General features: G+C 40.3%; 3 protein-coding genes across 11 annotated transcripts in view; 1 reads left to right on the top strand and 2 right to left on the bottom strand.

The window, feature by feature from the left end:
* Nucleotides 1-578, bottom strand: part of BCAP29 (B cell receptor associated protein 29) — a 52,953-nt gene extending 52,375 nt beyond the window's left edge. The window contains exon 1 of one of the 5 annotated variants that reach the window (XM_081079904.1): nucleotides 321-578. The gene's annotated coding sequence lies outside the window, so the exon portion shown is untranslated. Of the gene's footprint in view, nucleotides 1-20 lie in introns of all 5 variants that reach the window. The other 4 variants (XM_081079901.1, XM_081079902.1, XM_081079905.1 and 1 more) reach the window with 4 other exon arrangements.
* Nucleotides 579-4,694: 4,116 nt separating this feature from the next.
* DUS4L (dihydrouridine synthase 4 like) lies at nucleotides 4,695-21,199 on the bottom strand. 3 transcript variants are annotated; one of them, XM_081079898.1, is made up of 8 exons: nucleotides 20,924-21,199; nucleotides 20,414-20,589; nucleotides 16,370-16,506; nucleotides 11,053-11,174; nucleotides 8,704-8,821; nucleotides 7,546-7,668; nucleotides 6,547-6,773; nucleotides 4,695-5,793 (listed from the first exon to the last, which is right to left on the bottom strand). In XM_081079898.1, exons 3-8 carry the CDS (start codon nucleotides 16,483-16,485, stop codon nucleotides 5,546-5,548), a joined length of 954 nt encoding a protein of 317 aa, XP_080936024.1. In that variant the 5' UTR covers nucleotides 16,486-16,506; nucleotides 20,414-20,589; nucleotides 20,924-21,199; the 3' UTR covers nucleotides 4,695-5,545. The 3 variants fall into 3 exon arrangements, with proteins under 3 accessions (XP_080936024.1, XP_080936026.1, XP_080936025.1); XM_081079900.1 differs by having other exon boundaries at nucleotides 20,784-21,137; XM_081079899.1 differs by lacking the exon at nucleotides 20,414-20,589.
* COG5 (component of oligomeric golgi complex 5) overlaps nucleotides 21,154-22,183 on the top strand; it is a 326,514-nt gene continuing 325,484 nt past the window's right edge. Inside the window, exon 1 of one of the 3 annotated variants that reach the window (XM_081079882.1) lies at nucleotides 21,154-21,339. In XM_081079882.1, coding sequence (XP_080936008.1) covers nucleotides 21,246-21,339 — 94 coding nt within the window. In that variant the 5' untranslated portion in view covers nucleotides 21,154-21,245. The remainder of the gene's footprint in view (nucleotides 21,340-22,183) is intronic. The other 2 variants (XM_081079883.1, XM_081079884.1) reach the window with 2 other exon arrangements.

The raw sequence follows: 22,183 nt of genomic DNA, 5'->3' as shown, positions 1-22,183 counted from the left end.
CCGAGCGCCGGCGTCCCCACCTCCCCCGCGGCCGTGCGCCACTTGCAGGGCGGCCTGCGCGGCGCCGAGGGCGCGCCTGTCGGCCAGCCAAGCGGCGGCAGCTGCCTAACGCCAGCCTCCACTACGGCCCGCGCCCACGAACCCTCCCGGCCGGAGAACACGCGGCGCTGGCGTAGGAACCCTCCCGGACCGACGCCGTGGGGAGAGGGCCGGCTTCCCGCGGCCCCATCGCGGAGCGGCGCGACCCCGCCACCCTACGCGGCCGGGCGCTCCGCGTCGCTCGGGGGACTGCGGCCCCCCAGGTCCCCTCCCAGCCTTACCCCCGCTCCCGCCGGCCTCGTACCCGGCGCCGTTCCGTGACCGCCGACGCGCGGGACGTCAGACGCCACGGGGGAGGAGAGCGGAGCGGGGCTGGGAGCGGGAAGAGTGCCCCACCCCCACCCGCAGCCAGGCTGGCTCCGGGCCCGGCTCCCTGCTCCCTGCTCCGGGGCCCGGCTCCCTGCTCCCTGCTCCGGGGCCCGGCTCCCTGCTCCCTGCTCCGGGGCCGGCTCCCTGCTCCGGGGCCGGCTCCCTGCTCCCTGCTCCGGGGCCCGGCTCCCTGCTCCCTGCTCCGGGGCCTGGCTCCCTGCTCCGGGGCCCGGCTCCCTGCTCCCTGCTCCGGGGCCGGCTCCCTGCTCCGGGGCCGGCTCCCTGCTCCGGGGCCCGGCTCCCTGCTCCCTGCTCCGGGGCCCGGCTCCCTGCTCCCTGCTCCGGGGCCTGGCTCCCTGCTCCGGGGCCCGGCTCCCTGCTCCCTGCTCCGGGGCCGGCTCCCTGCTCCGGGGCCCGGCTCCCTGCTCCCTGCTCCGGGGCCCGGCTCCCTGCTCCCTGCTCCGGGGCCTGGCTCCCTGCTCCGGGGCCCGGCTCCCTGCTCCCTGCTCCGGGGCCCGGCTCCCTGCTCCCTGCTCCGGGGCCTGGCTCCCTGCTCCGGGGCCCGGCTCCCTGCTCCCTGCTCCGGGGCCGGCTCCCTGCTCCGGGGCCCGGCTCCCTGCTCCCTGCTCCAGGGCCCGGCTCCCTGCTCCCTGCTCCGGGGCCTGGCTCCCTGCTCCGGGGCCCGGCTCCCTGCTCCCTGCTCCGGGGCCTGGCTCCCTGCTCCGGGGCCCGGCTCCCTGCTCCCTGCTCCGGGGCCGGCTCCCTGCTCCGGGGCCCGGCTCCCTGCTCCGGGGCCCGGCTCCCTGCTCCCTGCTCCGGGGCCTGGCTCCCTGCTCCGGGGCCCGGCTCCCTGCTCCCTGCTCCGGGGCCCGGCTCCCTGCTCCCTGCTCCGGGGCCTGGCTCCCTGCTCCGGGGCCCGGCTCCCTGCTCCCTGCTCCGGGGCCCGGCTCCCTGCTCCCTGCTCCGGGGCCCGGCTCCCTGCTCCCGGCTCCGGGGCCCGGCTCCGGGGCCCGGCTCCCGGCTCCGGGGCCCGGCTCCCGGCTCCGGGGCCGGCTCCCTGCTCCGGCCGACGGTGCCCGTCCCTGCTCCGGGGCCCGGCTCCCTGCTCCGGGGCCCGGCTCCCTGCTCCCTGCTCCGGGGCCCGGCTCCCTGCTCCGGCCGACGGGGCCCGTCCCTGCCGGCTCGCAGGCGGCGCGAATTCCATGATTACCAGTAACTTTTTCTAATTGGTGCTGGAGGATGACTCAGACTTTTAAACCCAAGTTTGCACTTGGGGCTACCAAGTGCAACTTCTTCAGGAGAGCCGACTTTAAATTTCAAATAAAGTATGGTTTGGGTGGGAGGGGAATGGTATTAACCGACGTTTTCTGACAGAGCTTCGCGGAGTCCTCGCAGAAGGAATGGCCCCAGGGCGGGAGCGTTAGACGTAGTGATAACAAATTCGGTGAATGTGTTTGAAACGCACTCTTTTTCCTGTTCCGTCTGTTTTATGGGAGAAACGTTTCATTGTCCCCGAATAAACTAGTTATTTAGTTGTGCAGCATTTTGTTCTTCTAAAACTGTAGAATATGTAGTCAAAACATACTATTTCTGTAAGTTTTTCTGCTCTTGTCCATTGGTTGGGAAGAGGCAAAAAACTTCAGGATGATGTTTGGGGACTGATGGGAAATGAAAACAACAGTGGGGTATGGGCATATTCTTTCAATTACCATTTTCCAGGTTTTCAAATTGTATGAATACGCTCAAATTATTAAATATGTATACTTTCAATATTGACATACCAGGAATGCACATGAAAGTATCTTCCTGGAGACAATTATTTTGGGAATATTAAAAAAATGATGAAAATAGAGGGGATGGGTGGCTCAGTTGGTTACAGCATGAGTTCTGGGCAAATAGGCTGCCTGTTGGATTCCCACATGGGCCAGCAAGCTGTGCCCTCCACAACTAGAATGAAGTCACTGAGCTGCCGCTGAGCTTCCAGGTGGCCAGATGGCTCAGTTGGTTGGAGCAGGTGCTCTCAACCACAAGGTTGCCAGCTGGACTCCCAGAAGCGGTGGTGGGCTGTGCCACCTGCAACTAACAAGGGCAACTGGACCTGGAGCTGAGCTGTCCCCTCTACAGCTAAGATTGAAAGGATAACAACTTGACTTGTAAAAAGCCCAGGAAGTACACACTGTTCCCCAATAAAATTGTTCCCCTTCCTCAATAAAATCTTTAAAAACAAATTTATAGAATATAAAAAAATATTTAAGTTGATGATTGTATCACAAATATACTTGATTGCATATAAAAGACAACAAATTAACTGTAAGGAAGTTTTAAAAAAACCCATTTAGAACTTCTTGCCCTTCCACACTGTTCCCTTTGAAAGGCTGAGTATCTTACTCTAATTATGCTGTTATCTATCGTCCCACTAATATACGAAGTCTGACAATTAAGTTTGCAAACTTGCCACCGTGCGCTTACATTGGCAGCACTGTACAAACAGCTCGGGAAGGTTTCATAACTTTGGTATATCAGTGTCTCACAGCTGTGTTCGTGTGGACGTGTGACGTGTCTTGCTGAGTGGTGCTCGTTATTGTATTTGAGTGCCGTCGTGAGAATGTCTGAGCTTGAATTAGAGCAACGAACAAACATTAAATTTCTTGTTAAACTTGGCAAGAGTGGAAGTGAAATCAGGGACACGTTAGTCCCAGTTTATGGGGATAATACTATGAAGAAAACGGCAGTATACAAATGGATTAAACGTATTTCTGAGGGGAGAGAACGCATCACTGATGAAGAGAGGTCAGGGCCGCCAGGAACAAGCAGAACTGATGAAAACATTGCAAAAATTCGTGAAGAACGAATATTCATTGCAGCTTTGGGGTGAAATGCCCTAAAAATATCGATTAAATCAAATTGATCTAATGTGTCACTTAAGGCAGCCATGAGGATACGAAAGACAGTTTGGGGAATATAATCAATAGTGTTGTAAAGATCTGGTAGGGTATCTGATGGACACTTATTAGGGAGACCACTACATGAATGTTATAGTTGACTGATCACTGCAGTGTACACCTGAAGCTGAAAAATATTGAATGTCAACTATAATATATATGTAGTCACAGTATATGGAGTACAGCATAGGGAATAGAGTCAATGGAACTGTAACAGCTATATGCGATGTCAGAGGGGTAGTAGATTGGGGGAGGGGGATTATCACTTTGTGAAGGATATAAATGTCTATTACATTGTTCTGTATAACTGAAACTAATAAAAAAATCGTTGAATTGTGCATCAAAATCATCAGCTGACTGTGAGAAGCATAGCAGACCAAGTAAACATCAATAAACAGGAAAATCTTAAGTGACAATCTTGGCATGAGAAAGGTGTGTGCAAAAATGGTCTTAAATAGAGTCGAAGTTTGCCAAGACCTTTCGAAGAGCCAAGACGATGTTTTGGGCCGTGTTATCACTGGTGATGATACATGGATGTACCAATACGACCCTGAAACAAAGCGTCAAAGTGCACGATGGAAGTCAGCCAATTCTCCACAGCCAAAAAAGTTCTGTCAGTACAAATCAAGAGTTTAAATGATGTTGCTAACCTTTTTTGGTATCAGAGGGATTATTCATTATGAATTTGTACCAACTGCACAGTTAACCAAGTTTATTAAGTACTTGGAAGTGCTGAAAAGGCTGCGTGAAAAAGACGAAAACTATCTGAATTTTTTGCCAACAATTCATGGCTCTTGCATCACAACAATGCACCAGCTCACACGACACTGTTTGTGAAGGAGTTTTTAGCCAGTAAACAAATAACTGTATTGGAACACCCTCCCTACTCACCTGATCTGGCCCCCAATGACTTCTTTCTTTACCCGAAAAAGGAAATATGGAAAGGAAGACATTTTCATGACAATCGGGACAAGGGTAATCCGGTAACAGCCCTGATGGCCATCCCAGAAAAAGAGTTCCAAAATTGCTTTGAAGGGTGGACTATGCACTGGAATCAGTGCATAGCTTCCCAAGCGGAAGTGCTTCGAAGGTGACTGTGGTGATATTCAGCACTGAGGTATGTAGCACTTTTTCTAGGATGAGTTCGTGAACTTAATTGTCAGACCTCGTAAGTCACCTCAGAGTTAACTTATAAACAAAGATGACTAAGTTTTGCTGATGGCTCCCTATTTGCTTGTATACTACTGATATCAAATGATAAAGCCAGTTATCTTTAAAAATACATTAACTGAAAAATGAAAGCAGAGAATATGCCTAAGGAAAAAATACGGCAACACGGTGCTTACGTTAAAATTGATTCATTTAATATTCCCAAATTGTTGAATTAAGCAGTTTTAGATAATTGTTTCCTTTTATAACAGTTTTCATGTTGGTAACATAGACCAGTATCTTAATTATGGAACTGTTTTATTTTAACTTGAGAAGTTCTTGTAGTGGCACTTCACCAATAACAAAATTCTGTTAGTAGCATTCCCAAAACAGGAAATTTTAAAGTTAAAATTATTTTTAGCTGCTGGGAGGCATAAAAATAACATCACAAAAACAGGGTATGAAAATTAGGTTTTTAAATTAAAAATAAAACCTGGTTACTATTCTCCATGAAATAATACTTCATACACAATCATCTTCAGATTACCTACCAATTTTTTATACTTAAAATGTGGAGGAGTGAAATTAATTTTATGATTTTAGGAAGTTATATTTACCAAACTCTCAATCTTCTAAGGATCTAGAAGTCTCAAAATGTAACAAATTTAATGTCATTTAAAGAGTTTCACAGAAACTTAATTTTAAATTATAGAAAACATCACATTTAATTAAATTCAGCTACATACAATTTAAAACAAAAACCTTGAGGTATGTAATTCATGAATTAGGAAGTATCAGTTTGATTTTCCAATCTGAATTTTTAATCTAAGCCCTGAGTGCAATTCTATACAGAATTTTTTGTTCCTTTTCAGAGAGGTTTGCATTTGTTGTCACTTCTCTGCACTTATTTTCATTAAAAACGTACTTCACGTTAACTTACAGATACTATGAGTCATACTTTTAGTAGTAAAATAAAAAGTTTTATTTAAAAATGTTAAAAACACAATTTCTTTGAAATACATATTAAAATAATTTAGGAAGTCCAGTCAAATCCCATAATGATCTGTAAGGTAATCTAAGACTGCTGATGTGCTTGACAAAGCGTTAAATACTTTTTTTTCTTGCTTTGAAGTTATCTTTTCCATCATGTACATTAAATGTTGATGGAAACATGTATAAGGAGTTCCAAGTTCAAGAGCAATGTCAACCCAGTCCCAGAGGCATTTCAGTGGAGTTTCCTCATATCCAGCAAACATGGCTGGGTTTGCTAAGAGTCCTCTTGCAACCATCACACCTACAAATTAAAGCATATCACATTTGTCCACACTTTAAGAACTCACAGTTATTAGGTTAAACTCAATGAAACAAACTGAGAATATTAAAAAATAAAGTATCATCACAAGGTTTCACAATGCCTTTATATTAGTCTGTTTAATTCAATTATAAAACAATTTAATACTTCTTTTTGTAAACCAAGAAAGTTTAAATGTACTTTATCCTTTTAAGTATTCTTTATTTTATGAAGTATTCTTTATTTTATTAATACTTCTACATTAAACAATTAGTCTTTAGGCTTTCTTTTCGGGGTAAATCCAGGATATCATAAATCGGACTTGCTTAAAGTTTATCTGCATTCTTCCATCCAGCAATAGGTATCACAGGGTTTGGTATGCCAGTAATTTCAGGGGATAATGAAACTGCATAGCAGTTTCAGGTTTCCTTGGTTCCTATGACTACTCTTATGTTCACCAACTCTCAATTCTAATCTAGGCGTTCCCTTTATTAATAGGCTATCTGGAAGATTCTTAACTGGTCATTCTGGATATGATGGTGGCAGAAAAGTAACTGACTTAATTTACCCCATTTAAGATAATCTAGTATTTCTAAGTAGAAGAGTTAACATCATTTTAATAAACTGCTTAGCTTAAATCAGTACAATAGGAAAATATGGCTCAAATTTAAAGTAATGAAAATGACATTAATGTTATTCTCCTACCACCACTTTTTTTGCTAGTTAAAAGATAAAACTCAAGTACTTATTTCTTACCATCTGTCCCAGTAATATGCCACACATTTTCTGCTTCTTTTAAGCTTCTGATGTCTCCATTAGCAATAACAGGTATAGACATATTTTCCTTAATTATTTTAATGGCCTCAGAGTGAACAGGCTGATGTCTTTCTTCAACAGTTCTTCCATGGACTGTAATCCAGGAAACTCCCGTGGCTTCAGCCTTTCGACAAAGATCTACAGTTCTTGTAAGATCATCATGGATCCTATAATTTCAAAATCATATCCATCATTTTTACAGCACATAAATCAATGATAAAATTAATAAACTAAATAAAATACTATTTCATATAAAACATTATCTATTTAGTTTTGCTGTATTATATTATCATTACATGCCACTATCAGTAAGGTTTTGCTCAGGGATCAGTTCCCATTTATGATTTCAAATTTAGCTATTTCATTATTGGCAACAATAGCATCACAAATTTTATCTCACCTAGAGCCTTTTATGTTACCTAACTGACAAAGTCATCCAAGTACTGTCACACATGACTTAAAAGATGCTTTCCTAATTTTTGCTGCACATATACCAACCCCAAGTGAGAAAATATGAAAATACTTTATCTTGAAACGTTTCTATTCTGCCACCAAAAAAACCCGATTCCTGGTTTATCTTCTTTTCATTGTGAAATTTTAGTGCAAATACCATTCTTATTTTCCACTCTTGGTACCATGAATGTTTCTTGGTATTAATTTCTTAGTATCATGGAAAAAGTTGACGGTTTCTTTTGGGGGAAAGTTTTTTAATAATAAAGGGATGTTTTAATTTCTGTTAAAAACTACAAAGAGGAAGTTGTTCTGGATTATGAATAAAAATTGTGGTATATGTTCATTTATTAAATGTCTTGTTTCAACATTTCCGTACACTAGCTACAAATTTGTTAAGGATAGACCCACAGCCCCAGACAAAAGGAATATTCTCTTATTTCTTGAATAAAGAACTATCTTGTTAATAGATTCAAATATTGTTTTTACCTTATTTTAATAGATACTGAAAATCTGGGATTTTCCACTTGATTTCTTACTTGTTTCACCATATCTTGAACAACCTCTGGCTTGTTTATTAAGCAAGCTCCATAACCTTCTGCCATTGCCCATCTTTATAAAGCAAAAACAACAAATAAATTGTAAATAGCTTAAAGAGAAGATACATTTCTAAAAGCACTGTAAGTACACTTATCTATTTATCTAGTGATCTGGAATGGAATAAGATGTTTACCATTGATAGAACCAACATTTCTAAGTGGATCAATTTGAGATTAGGAAAACAGGTTTCCAGATCTAAAAGTACTTAGGGTAAATGGTTTTCATTGGCAAGTAAGACAATTAAATTAAAATTCATTCAACCAAAACAGATTTAAGTATTTGTAACTAATTGCAATTATTTCAGATTTTTTGAATTCCAAGCTTGAAGTTTATTGTACATAACAAGAGGTTTTATTAGTCTTACTAGAGAGATCGTTTTGGCTTATAGCATTCCAACAACACTAAACAGCTTTTAACTCTCCTAATGAGTATACAAAATGTCTAATCTGACGTGGATTATCCTGTACTTAAAATAATTTTATTCTTTGGACACATTTTGAATTACAGTCAGGTAATATAGTATAGTGCCAAAAAGGTAAGGATATCATTGTCATATCAAGTACAGCCTATCAGTACCCCATTATTTAGAATCAACCAAACAACTGTGATATAGGAAAAAAAAGGTAATTGTAAGAAGGCGTTCTTATAAAGAAAATCAATTAGGAGAAAATAAGTGATCTTATCACAGAATCATAGTTTCTAGAGCAAATATGTCTGATATGGCAGTAAAAGCACAGTTTAGGGATTGCTATAAACATTAGCCTCTCACATAACTACCTATGGATGAAGTTCAAGGCAGATCCACACATTCAAGAAATTCTAGAGGTGAGATGAGACAAAACACTTGTCAAGGGTCTATACACTGTTTTAGCCATCAGAAAATACCTTTGCATGTATGTTCCTACATAATCTTTCCTTATTTTTTCTTGCTTCTTCTTAGAGGCCAAGTGCTTTAACTCTATTTTCCTTACTTTTTAATTCTTGGTAATGTTCACATAGTTTTTTTCTAGTATTTTTGAAAATTCTTCCAAGTTCTGTGAGCTTTACCTCTGAGGGCAACCACAGTTAATGTCTATTCCATTCGCATAAGGACAGACTATACGGGCAGCGTCAGATAAAAGTCTTGCATCATTAGCAGCAAACTGAACAATCAATGGGCAATCACCTAATAAAATGAATAGCTCAACATTAAAATTCACAGAAATAGACACACACAATACCAAACTCTAATGTTTGTATAGGATACAATAACAACTATTTTTAGCCTAAGAAGCATCTGTTCAAACAAGACAGCATCAATGCATTTTTAAATTAAAAGGAACTTACATTTAGTACAAATTCAAACAGTATAAAATTTGATAAAATGAAAAGTACAACACTTTTGATAGACCCCTTTTGCAAAGGTGAGAATTAGTTTATTGTACTCCAGGACAATTTTATGTGTACCTCCAAAATTTACACAAATATAAACATTCTGTTTATTGCTGTGCGTACTGCTTTTTTTCTTTTTTTACCTGATGTACATGAGAGCTGTACTCAAACCTATTTTATATTTTTAGTGGCACATCCACTGTATCGATGGACAATATCGCATACTTCTGGATTGTTTTTAATTTGTGACTCTTGCAAATAATATGATGAGGACACTTTTACAGTCTACTTTTGTGAGTACATTCATCAGGTAAATTCCTAAGAGTGTAACTGCTGGATAGGCATCAAACATTTTAATAGGTATTACAAAAATTTATTTCAAAAGTGTTTACCAACACAGAGACATACCAATGTGGATGACAGTTCTTGTTTTCTCACAACTTGTCCTATGTTGTATATCCAACGGTGTATGTTTTTACTTGTGAGCTCTTTCTCCAAATTCTTTGCATTTTCTATGCACAATTTTTCATTTAGTTGTTCCTTTTCTCTTATTTAATTTTTTACAAAACAATGAAATTAACTATCATAAATATAAAAAATATTTTATTTTTTCCTAGTTTTGTTTTGCCTTTGAGTATATTTGTGCTCTTTCCTTACATATAAAAGTTTAAATTTTAATATAGCCAAATGTATCAGAGCTTTCCTAGGTTTTAAAGGACATATTTTTTTCATCTTTGGGTTAGTGTTATGAACTCTAGATAGATGTATTTTAATTTTTCTAAAAGTTTTTTATTTTTTCAGAACTACCTATATGAGATTTACTGGGTGTTTGCCTAAGTGCAGATTTCTGGGTATTATCCTAGTTTCACTGATTCAGAATTTCTATGGAAATCTACTGATTTATAGTAGTACACGATAGAAAAATTTGCTTTTTCCTGAGGATGTAGAATGCTTTCCCTTTTGTAACTCAAGAGAATTGTAGAATGTCAATTTAACAGTCATTTATTAGTCTAATGTATTTTCAACACTGAGCTAGAAACTGAGGACACAAATCAGTAAGAAATACTTCCAGCCCTCAAGGAACCCACAGTTGAGTGGGAGAGGCAGGTACATAGAGGAAATTATAACACAGTAGGATTAAGTACAATAGAAAGCCTGTGCTTCCAAGAAAGTACATGAGTGGAGAGTGAATAGGCCACAAAGTGTGAAAGCTGGATTAAGAGGCATAAAGTGTCATTTGCCAGAGGTAGGGATATAGGGGACAGACGTAGCTGAGAGGATATTCTAGGCAGAGAGGTGTGAGAGAATAGGGCATTTGCAGGGACTGAAAGTAACTTCATATTTGTGAAGAATAACGTCAGGGGGTTGTGGAGAAAACCTAATAATGGAAAATAAAGCTGCAGAAGATGGATTCAGAGGCTAGATCATGAAGATTGTTATATATTATGCACAGGTGCTAGAATTTTACACTTTTGGCCAGTGGTTCTCAATCTTCAGCAAGCTCAGAATCATCTGGAGGGCTTTTTGAAACACAGATTGCTGGACCACAGACAGAGAGTTTCTGATGGAGTGGGCCTGGAGTGGTGCCTGGGACTTTCCATTTCTAGCAAGTTCCCAGATGCTGCTGATGCTACTGGCCGGGGGAATCACTTTGGGAACCACTGCTTTAGGCAATGAGAGGTCTAAGAGATGTGACGAAACTTACATTTTAGAAAGATCACTTTGGGCTCTTTGGAGGATAGCTTGGAATGGGACAAAACTGGGGGTGGTAAGATAGGAATCTCATCTACTAGTCCGAGTGACAGAATGTGGGGCCCTAAGGAAGGCTGACCTTATACATTGTATATCATCCATAGTTTACAAGGCACTGAGTAAAAACATATGTAAAAAGACTTATTAAAAACATGAAACTAAAAGATTTTAAAATAAAATCTCTGAATTGAGTTGTCTCATTAGACAAGGTAGTGAGTTTTGTTAGTTTGTTTTTAAGTTTTACAAAGTCAGCAAATTCTGGGTTTCACATACCTTGGTTTGTGGTAAATTCACTGTCTCTGGCTTTTATAGATCTGACAAAATCAGCAGCAACTATCATTGGTGTATAGCACAGATCACAACTGTATTTTCTTACTAGTGTTCTAAAAGCCAACCTGTAAGCGTACAAAACTTGAATTAGGCATTTAGAAATCACCACAATCATATGTACTTCCAAATTTAATTTAGTTAAATATGAAATATTTATTAGAGGAAAGTTCTGCCTATGGGAAATGGAGATGTACTTTTCCCTATTCCTCCAGCTTAGTGTAACTAAAAACCTTGGATATTATATGTAAAACAAACATAAGAAAACTCTGAAAGGTAGAGAGAAAAGAGCAGACAGGCTAGTGACCTCAGGACCTGGAGAATGACAATGATGAGTTCCTTGGGTTTTATTTTTGCCTCAAATATCCCAGACTTGAAACTAAAGAAGCTAGCAACCTGGAAATACCAACAGGTACAGACAAAAGCAGCCCCAACAAAAGTCTGCTCTTCCTAACTAAAGGACCAAGGAAAAGAAAGCCTAATAAGACAGAAAATTTTAAAGATAACAATGGCTCTTTAAACACCAGAGAAAAAACTGTGGCTCTACCTCCACAAGCAAAGACTGAGTGGGGAGCCTAGAGACACTCCCTGCCTCCCCCCGCCCCCCTAGAGTAGTAGAATCAGTGCATGCTTAGCGAAGAGCCAGATTGCCCAGCAATTACCAGGCCACCCCATCATGGGGAGCTGGAACTGTCATCCCTGCTGAGCAGTAATGAGGAGCCCCCTCTCAGAGTGTCAAAGGAGACCCAGTGGGGAACTTGGACTTCTACTTCTACCGTCTAGAAGTAATGAGGTGGCGCCTTCTCATCCTTCCCTTGCTGTAGTGGTGTCAGAAAAAAATCCAGTTAAAAGAGAAAGTCAATATTCAGAATCAATGTAACCTACCATGTTACTAGGCTAAAGAAAAAAAATCAAATGATAAATATTGTGTTTCCCTGAAAATAAGACCTAGATGGACAATCAGCTCTAATGCATCTTTTGGAGCAAAAGTTAATATAAGACCTGGTATTATGTTAGATAAGACCTGGTCTTATATTACATTAAAGCAAGATCAGGTCTTATATTAATTTTTGCTCCAAAAGACACATTAGAGTTGATTGTCTGGCTAGGTCTTATTTTCGGAGAAACATGGTATCAAGAAAAAGTATTTCACCAAACAATATTCATACATGATAAAAAGAACTCTCAGCAAAATAGGAAGAGAGGGAACTTTCTCAACTTGCTAAAGAGTATCCACAAAAAATCCTACAACTAACATTATACTTAAAGTGAAACATCACTTTCCCCTAGATCAAGAACAAGGCAAAGATGTCAGCTATCATCATTTTATTCAACATAGTGCTGGAACTTCTAGTCAGTGTAATAAGGCATGCAAAAGAACCAAAAAGCATACGATAGAAAGGAAGAAATAAAATCTGTCTCTATTTGCAGATGACATGATTGTTTACATAGATAATCCCAAAGAATTTACCAACCCCCCACAACCAATGAGTCCAACAAGTTCACAGGATCCAAGATCAACAAACAAAAATCAATTTTATTTCTATATACCAGCAATAAACACATGGTCACTGAAATTAAAAGTATAATACTATTTATAATCACTCAAATAAAAGAGAAATAATTGGGTTTAAGTCTTACAAAACACACATAGAACTTGTATGCTAAAAACTACACAACACTGATAAATCAAACAAGATCTAAATAAATGGAGACACTATTCATGAGTGAGGTGACTCAGCATAGAAAGGAGTTCAATTATCTTCAAGTTGCTATGCATATTTAATACAATTCATATGAAAATTCCACCAAGATATTTTGCAGATATAGTCACGACAATTTATTTGGAACAGCAAATGAACTAGAATAGCTAAAACAATTTTGAAAAAGTGGGAGAACTCAGTCTATTTGATTTCAAGATGTATTACAAGCTAACTAGAGTAATCAAGACTGTGTGGTGTTGGTGGAGGGATAGACACACAGATCAATGGACCAGAACAGAGAATCCAGATAAAGAGCTATGCAAACATGCCCAACTGATTTTTGACAAACATGCAAAATAATTCAATAGTGGAAAGACAGCCTTTTCAACAAATGGTTCTGAAGTAATTAGACATCCACAGGCAAAAAAAAAAAAAAAAAAATGAACCTCAACCTAAGCCTCACACTTATACAAAAATTAACTCAAAATTGATCGATTTAAATGTAAAACATAAAACTATAAAACTTTAAAAGAAAAAAATAGGAGAAAATTTTTAGAATCTAGTGCTACACAAAGATTTCTTACCTTTGACACCAAAAGCACAATTTACAAAAGAAAAAACTGATAAATTAGACTTCATCACTAAATAAAAATCTTTTTTATTATTATTATTAGTTTCAGGTGCACAAGACAAGGTAATACTTAGACGTTCATCATTCATATCCCTCACACTGTGAACCCCCCTTCTCCCATAAATAAAAATCTTTTGCTTTGCGAAAGACCTTTCGTTAAGAGGTTGGAAAGATCAGCTAAACACGAGGAGAAAATATTCGCAAACTACAAATCTGAGAAAATAGTATCTAGAATATACAGAGAATTCTCAAAACTAGGGGTGGCCGGTTAGCTCAGTTGGTTAGAGCGTGGTGCTCGTAGCACCAAGGTTGCCGGTTGGATCCCTGCATGGGCCACTGTGAGCTGCGCCCTTATTCAGAAAAAAAAAAGAGATAATGGTCAAAACTCAATAGCAAATATATACAAATAGCCAATAAGCACATGAAAACATGCTCAACATCATTACGGAAATACAAATCAAAACCACAGGGCCAGCCCAGTGACTCAGGCAGTTAGAGCTCCATGCTCCTAACTCCGAAGGCTGCCGGTTCGATTCCCACATGGACCAGTGGGCTCTCAACCACAAGGTTGTTAGTTCAATTCCTCCACTCCCGCAAGGGATGGTGGGCTCCGCCCCCTGCAACTAAGATTGAACACGGCACCTTGAGCTGAGCTGCCAGAGATCCGGGATGGCTCAGTTAGTTGGAGTGCGTCCTCTCAACCACAAGGTGGCCGGTTCGACTCCCTCAAAGGATGGTGGGCTGTACTCCCTGCAACTAGAAACGGCAACTGGACCTAGAGCTGAGCTGCACCCTCCACAACTAAGACTGAAAGGACAACAACTTGAAGCTGAACGGCACCCTCCACAACTAAGATTGAAAGGCTAATCTAATTGCATTATATACTCCAGGGAACAGGGAGTCTATTTCACTCCTTAGTGAGATGAACACATCAGTAATTAAATTCAATTTCTTAGTAAAGATACTTTGTAGTTTTGTATAAGTGATTTTGATTATTCATTATAAACAGTAGCTAAAAACAAAATTTAGGTTAAAATGAATAAGGCAAAGAGATGGCAGTTAATCAAAAAAAATTAAAAACCTCTCTAAAATCAATATATCAAAACTTTCAATGCCTGAATTTTTATTGTGATAATGTGACCTTGCACTTACACATTAGTAATTAATTTGTATCACTTGTCTCCTTGTAAAAACATGAATTGTAGATTCTATGAAGAAGCTGTTATTGAATACTTATTATGTGCCAAGTACTGTGTTTGCCACATTTAACAAAAGGTTACTTAAAATATATTCATCAAAGATGATGAGTCTCTTTTTATTTCTTTGTATAAGAGATAGTACTAGGTATATGTACCGCCCAGAACATAGGGGTGGAAGCATTTTTCTGTTACTGCCCCATTCTGTACATTCTGTACATAAGGCAACTGTCATTGTTGACAAATGACACTAAGCAATAGAGTATCTATGCACGATTTTAATATATTATAAAATGTCTATTTTGCTTTTTGAACATTGTTACTGATTTATTTAATAAATATTATATACACCTCAAAAAAAAAAAAAACACAGTGAGATACCACTTCACATTCATTAGGATGGCTATAATAAAAAATAAAACACAAAATCAAGTGTTAGTGGGGCTGCTGAGAATTCAGAACTCTTGTGCACCGCTGGGAATGTAAAATGGTGTAGCCGCTCTGAAAAACTACATGGAGGTTCCTCAAAAAAATAAAAATTTAATTGCCATATGATCCAGTAATTCCATTTCTGGGTATATACCAAAAAGCAGGGTCTCAAAAAGATATTTATATATCCATGTTCATAGCAGCATTACTTGCAACAGCCAAAAGATGGAAGCAACCCAAGTGTTCATCAACTGATAAACAAAATGTGGTATATACATACAATATTATTCAGCCTTAAAAATGAAATTCTGATACATAATACAACATGAACATTGAGGACATTATAGTAAGTGAAGTAAACCAGTTCCAAAAACACAAATACTGTATGATTCCACTTAATAATATTAAGTATTGAGACTAGTTAAATTCATAGAGAAAGTAGAATGGCGGTTGCCAGGTGCTGGGGGGAACAGGGATGGGGTCTTATTGTTTAATAGGTATAGTTTCAGTTTTGCAAGATGAAAAGAGATTGGATGTAAAACAAAGTGAATATATTTAACACAACTGAGCTATACACTTAAAATGTTAAAAATAACAAGTTTTAAGTTGTATGTATTTTACCACAATTGAAAAAATTTAAAAACCAACTCAATGGTACAAATGGTACAAAACAAATAATCCATTTAGAATATTAGCAAAAGACATAAAGAAACATTTTTCAACAATATGCAGATTGCAAATAAGCACATGAAAAGATGTTCAGTTATCACTAGCCATGAAATGGAAATCAAAACAACAATGAGATATTACTGTAAAGCCATCGGAATGGCTTAAAAAAACAAAAACAAAAAACAGTGACATTATGAAAAATTGGTGAGGAGAAACCAGATCCCTCATACGCTGTTGGTGGGAGCATAAATCAGTACAGCCACTCTGGAAAAATTTGGCAGTTTCTTAAAAACTCAATATATAACTACCAAATAACCCAGCAACTGCAGTTCTGGGGTTTGTCCTTGACAAATGAAGACTTACAGTCACACAAAAACCTGTGCATGAACGCTTGTATTTATTTAATATCCATTAGATCTTTATAAGCACTATTCTTTTTATAGATACAAAAAGTAAAGCTTGGAGAGATTGTTTACTCAGGGACACATACCAGGTAAGTAGTAACACCAGAACTCAAGCCTAAATCACACTCGCCAAGCCAAGTGTTTAAAGATCCCACACGATGAGGTGGACTTACTTTTAAAAAAGTCAAGAGCATTAAAAGGAAATCATATTAACCATTTAACAATACTTACTTTGAATATCGAACCATTGGGGCGCAGACTTTAATCAACTTCCCAGAATGAAACATTTCTATTGGATCTTTTTTCCTTTCTTGACATATTGTGGTTTGTATGCAGTCCTTCTTCATGAATACAGATTTGTTTCAAATCTGAAAAAGACAGTTTGCATAGAGAAAAGTTACTTTTATTAGATGAAGACCCACTATTCCAACCGTTTTAATTGCCAAGAACATATATTTTTCATCAGACTTGTGGACTTAGGAATCTTTTTAGCTTCTTTTCACAATATCAAATAGGACACAACAGAATCTGCTTCTATTTATATGTCACTGATAGTTTTTAGCACACTGGGAAATGATGTTTATGTTCTGTACAAAGTATGCTTGTTCATGTCAAACACTAACAGTTTCAAATTCTATACTTAACTCATTATAGTAACATTTTCTGCTCAAATTAATAAATGCTCAAGATATGAAAAACTACAAGGTTTTTTCATAGTATACCATGTTATGATTTTTCATGTTACTTTAAAATTTTTCCATGTTACTTCGTTTGGCAATGATAAACCAGAAGGTTCGATTGGACATCATATATCATAATGTGTATGCCTGGCACTTTGAAATACCTTGTTTTATTTAGGAAAGTTAAATGGCATTAATTGAACAACTTTAAGCAGTTGTTAGCATTTCAAAAGATATACTGGTATGCTTAATGTTTATTCTTATTCTCAAATCCTATTCTTTGTACCTGAATCAAAAGGCAAAAAAACTTTTATTATTTTCAAAAATTTAAATGAAGTATTATCTAGTGAAAATTTCAATTATAATTATATAATTGCATGGTAAATCACTTTTACACCCAAAGAGGTTCAGGTAATTAAACTAGGTAGTTCATGGTATTTTATAGTTGCTATACGTATAATTCTATTTCATAGAGATAGCTGCTTTCCATATCCCAATTTTTGGCCTTAAAAACAGGTATTGGCCAACTTTAGAAAGGCTGAATTGCTTAACGTGAAATTTTTTATGTGGTTAATCCTGAAAGTACTATACCTAAATATAAACCAAAAATTTCAGTTTCCTTAGATAGAATGTAGAGTTGGAATAAGAAACTAGTTTTATTAATCACTGTTCAATTAGTCTGACTTAAAAATTTAGGCAGTTATTAGCATCGTATTTCTTAATAAAAATTCATTAAAACAATATAAGCCACATATGTAAAGAGCAAAAAGGTAGTTCTTTTTCATGAGGCAAACCTGTTTCTATTCTCTTGCATTTCATATCCTGGTTATGCCATCACCATCAACCCATACTCACTCAAGTCAGAAATCTGGCATTTCCTCCACTTCCCTAATTCGCAAAAAGTGTATCAACCAAGTGGTACTGGTACCTTTAATTAAACCCTGAGACATATTCATTGCCCCACAGCCTATGTACACATTCATAATTCCCCGTCTTGAAGACTCTGACAGTCTTCTGACTCCAGCTAGAGTTGATCTTATTTACCCATTACACCCAGTCTTCTGTTATCATGTGCATTTGCAATTACTTTTATAGAATATAGTAACACGTCTGTCTCTTTGTGAGTTTTTGAGGGCATGGACATTTTTTCATTCATCAAATGGAAGTTCCTGCTACACATTAGAAATACAGAAATACATTTCCTATGTCCTTAAAAATTTGTTAGGCATACTTACATAATAGAACAAGCTATTATGCATGCACACACACGCACACACACACAATTTAACCATGGTGGAAATAAATGTCTAGAGAAGTGAGGAGAGTTATCAACAGAGGAAGGAAATCCTGAGCTAACTCCACATACATAGATGGGAGGGGTGTCCAGTTACAGAGAACAATACAGAGGGTGCCAAAAAATGTATACACATTTTAAGAAAGAAAACTATTAAAATTTTAATACTCAATATGTACTGATATCAAAAGATGAATACAAGTCATGTTTGACTTCTGCGATTACAAGACGTGCTCAAAGTGGTTACCCTCAGCATCCAGACACTTATGATTACGGCGAACTACTGAGCAATGTTGTCAACTGAGCAACGTTGACCAGTGTCCACTTGCATACATTTTTTGGCACCTCTGGTATAAAGCCATAGCCATAGAAGCTTGAAAAGTACTTGATGTTTTTAGTAAACCATTAGTTTATGTTGCTTGAGTTGTAATTGGACGAGAAAGAGTGAGAAGGCCAGATAATAACGGGCCTTATACACCAGGTTAAGATTTTTTGGATTTCATAACGTATGGCCTTGGTTCTTAACCATTTTTTCCTCCTCTGCTGGTTATTTTACATATGCTCTAAACATGCTAACATGTGCATACGACATACTTCCATGGGCATACCAGACATGCTTGTATAGGCTGTATGTCTCCCCGGTATACTAGTTGTAACTGAAAAATTTTAACAGAGAAACGATATGATCAGATTTCTGACTTAGAAAGACTCCACTGGAGGAGCTAGGGTTGTTGGCAAAATATCAGCAAGGAGGCCATTGTAGTAGACGAGGACATGTGTAATGAGTGTCATACCTGGGACTCTGGGAGTGAGAACAGAAATAAGAGAACATAGTTAGAAGTTATTTAGAAATAAAAATAAACTGGCAAGATATTTAGGAAATCACTTCATGACAGTGCATATTATGTAAGAAGAAAGAATTCCAGGATATATATGCACTTTTGACTTTAGAGACTGGGTGGATGTCAATTCCACTCAATGAGATAGAGAACCAGGAGAAATAGGCTTTGGCAGGGATCACATTTGGGAACACTGAAGTTGAGGTGCTCATGGGATTCTCAGATGGTGATGCCTACAACTGGTTATATGGGTATGGTGCTCAGGAAAAAGCTATAGAGCCTTTAACCTTTAGATGACAAGCTGAAGCTAAAACCAAAGTACTTAAGAATGTCTTATCTTGCAAGAAATCCTTTGAAACACCAACATTTAACTAAAAGAGAAAAAGAAGCATGCAAAGGAGACCGAGATGACCTCTGGAGCTGGGAAGAAGAAACCTGAAGAGTGATATTAAAAGGAGTGGAGAATATTAAGAAGGAGGGAGGGGATAAGCATCGTAAATATCACAGAAAAATTAAGCAAGGTAAAGACTAAAGTGTGCAATGGCAAGTAGGTCATTAGTGACTTTAGCAAGAACAATTTCATTCTTCTTCATTCTCGTAATTTTGAATGCATACATCATTAGTTCTCAACCATGGTTGTAGATTAGAAAGACATGGGGAGCTTTTAAGAATCAGGATTCCCCAACCATATTCCAAATTAAGTGTGAATCTCTGGGCTTAGGATCTTGGCATCAGAGATTTTTATAGCTCTCCAGGTGATTTCACTGTGCAGGTAAGATTGGGAAAAAAAATAAATCCATACATTCCAAAGCACCTGGTATAACTGTATATTCAAATGGGTTTCTACGTTACCTATTAGCTCCTTAGGGATAAGATATGGATTGAGTCTTATGTTTCTAAACGCATGCTGGTACTACAGTAGGGGCTCAAAATTCTTCATCGAATAAACAAGTATTATGCAACTTTTCTAAAATCTTCCAATGGAAAAGCCAAGGAAAGAAAAACAATCCATATATCAAAGTTAATGCTTATTAACATTCAGGAAGTCCTTAAAACTTTGTGTATTACGGATAATGAAACCTATTCTGAGTGTGAGCCCATTGTCCAAGGCAATTCCTGTGAGATGCATTGCAAACCGTCAGTCCTGTTCACACCGTGCTTGAGATCAAGCACATTAGGGAAAACCTGGGACAAAGAGAAAGCATAATGCATAAGACTTGCTCACTTGAGTTGTAATAGGTATTAAATTCGTTTAGATTTATAAAGTACTTAAAAAAGTGTTTGGCACAGAGTAAGTACTATTATAGCACCGTCTTGAAATGCACTTAGCAGAATCAAGAGAACCACGTAGCTCTGAATTGGGGAAAAAATGGCTCCCTGTGTACATAAAGAGTCGTATCACAGTTTCCTTTTTCTTACTAAGAAATGCTGAAATTCACCTTCTTGCATACGTGTGACTGACCTGTTAATTTATTAGTATTTATCTTGGGAGAGACCTAGGTGAATGAATAATGCAGTTGTAACAGCAGAGGTGACAGAAAACGAACTCGACTTGACAGCTTCAATACTGTTAGCTGACATGTGGAAAATCCCTCGGTGTGGAATACGAACAAGTTTGGCGTCACTCATAGCACGTGGCTGAAACGGAGAAGCAGAAGCAGAAAAGTCGGTCCGGATCTCCTGGGAGGGAGGTCAGAGCCTGAGTCCGCTTGTTTTCCCCCCGGCTCCCTCTTCTTGCTTCTCCGACCCCCGACTCCCCCGACTCCCACCATCCCACCGCGGCGACTTTCCTCCCAGACCGTTCCCGCCGCCTTCACCCCGGGACTGCGAACCTAGGCGCGTGGCAGGGAAGGCTGGGTAACCACTAACTCCCGCCAGCCGTGCTTGGGCACCGCACGCGAAGCTTCTAGAAAACCCCGCTTCGCTCTCCTGCCTCCACCGAGAGGCCCTTGGTCTTAGGTTAAATACTTGCTTTAGCGAAAAGCGCTGCGGCCACGTTCCGGCGCCCGCGCCCACTTTGTCTCAGGCCCGGGGAGCGACAGCAGCCCCAGGGCGCGGCGGAAAGCGCCGACTCCGCGGCGTAGGCTTCCGGGTGCGTGGACCCTGGGCTCCCGCTGGCTCCAGGACCCACGCGGCTCCCACACAGGTCCCGACCGGCTGCCTCGGATCGCGCCGCTCCACCGGGTGGGCCCGGAGCCGCAGGAGGGGCGGCGCGGGCGGCGCCGGGAGTTGACGTCACCACCTGGGCGGAGGGGGCGGGCCCACCGCAACGTCATCAGCCGGCATCTGCCAACATGGAAGGTGGAGACGGCCGTGTCGCCGTGGCTAGCCACGGGGCTCGGGCTTCTGAGGCGGCTGCAGCAACCGTCCGGGAGATTCTGCAGGACGGTAAGGACCCAGGGTGGGTCGGCTCGTGGCATTGGGGGCTGTCCTGCTCCGCACCTGGGCCCAGGTGGTGGACCCAACCCGTCGCTTTGCAGAAACTTTTCCGGTCTCGACTTGACCACTCCCCTTCGCCCGGCCCCCTGGCGTCTGGGTGCTGGTCTCCTGCTTCCTGGGACGCCTGACTTCGGGTTGCCCCTCGTTTCAGCTCTGCCCTGGACGCTCCTGCGGCTTCCCAGTAGTGCTGGGACCCCCACCCCGTGACTCACGTTGGCCGCCACTGGCCGCTGCCGCGGTTCTCGAAGAAGGCGTGTAGGGTTCCATCCCATGCAAGTTGCAGGATTCAGAACAAATGACAGACGCTTAATGAAAGAGGGCCTCCTTTTTACATAAAGTTGGGAACATCCCTTCTGTTAAATTCTTGGACTGCACAGTTGGCCCCACTTTCAGGCTCGTTTGTTTGTTTACACAGCGTTTGATCCACCACCTTAATGGGGGAGGGGGTGAAGCGTTCTTTCAGGCTGGGATTTAACCGTATGTATTAAACATAGCAGTCAGGTTTTTTGATAGTTTGGGACAGAAATTAGAAGACAAGCTAAACATAGTACCTGTGAGAAGCATATTAAATTGAACTAATCCAATGAACAAGCCCCAAATCTCTTATCCTTCAGAATAAAGTCCAGATTTTTCAGGCCCTTCTCATCTGTTCTTAACTTTATTCCCGAATTGTCATCATGTCCTACCTCATATTGAAATAATTTGATGTTAATCTTTTCTACTGCATTGTAAAGCCCCTGTTTATATTTCACAGTGTTAATAACATTACCTTGCACATAGGTACAGAATAAGT

Source organism: Rhinolophus hipposideros (assembly GCF_964194185.1).
Source record: "Rhinolophus hipposideros genome assembly, chromosome: 18".
NCBI lineage: Eukaryota > Metazoa > Chordata > Mammalia > Chiroptera > Rhinolophidae > Rhinolophus > Rhinolophus hipposideros.
This window is presented reverse-complemented; position numbering and strand designations above follow the sequence as displayed.

Coding starts and splice junctions, on each gene's coding strand:
- DUS4L (XM_081079898.1), bottom strand. CDS start 16,485: ATGAAGAAGGACTGCATACAAACCACAATATGTCAAGAAAGGAAAAAA. Junction 8,822..11,052: donor TGAATTTACCACAAACCAAG/GTATGTGAAACC, acceptor TCATTTTATTAG/GTGATTGCCCATTGATTGTT. Junction 6,774..7,545: donor TCAGTATCTATTAAAATAAG/GTAAAAACAATA, acceptor TTGAAATTATAG/GATCCATGATGATCTTACAA.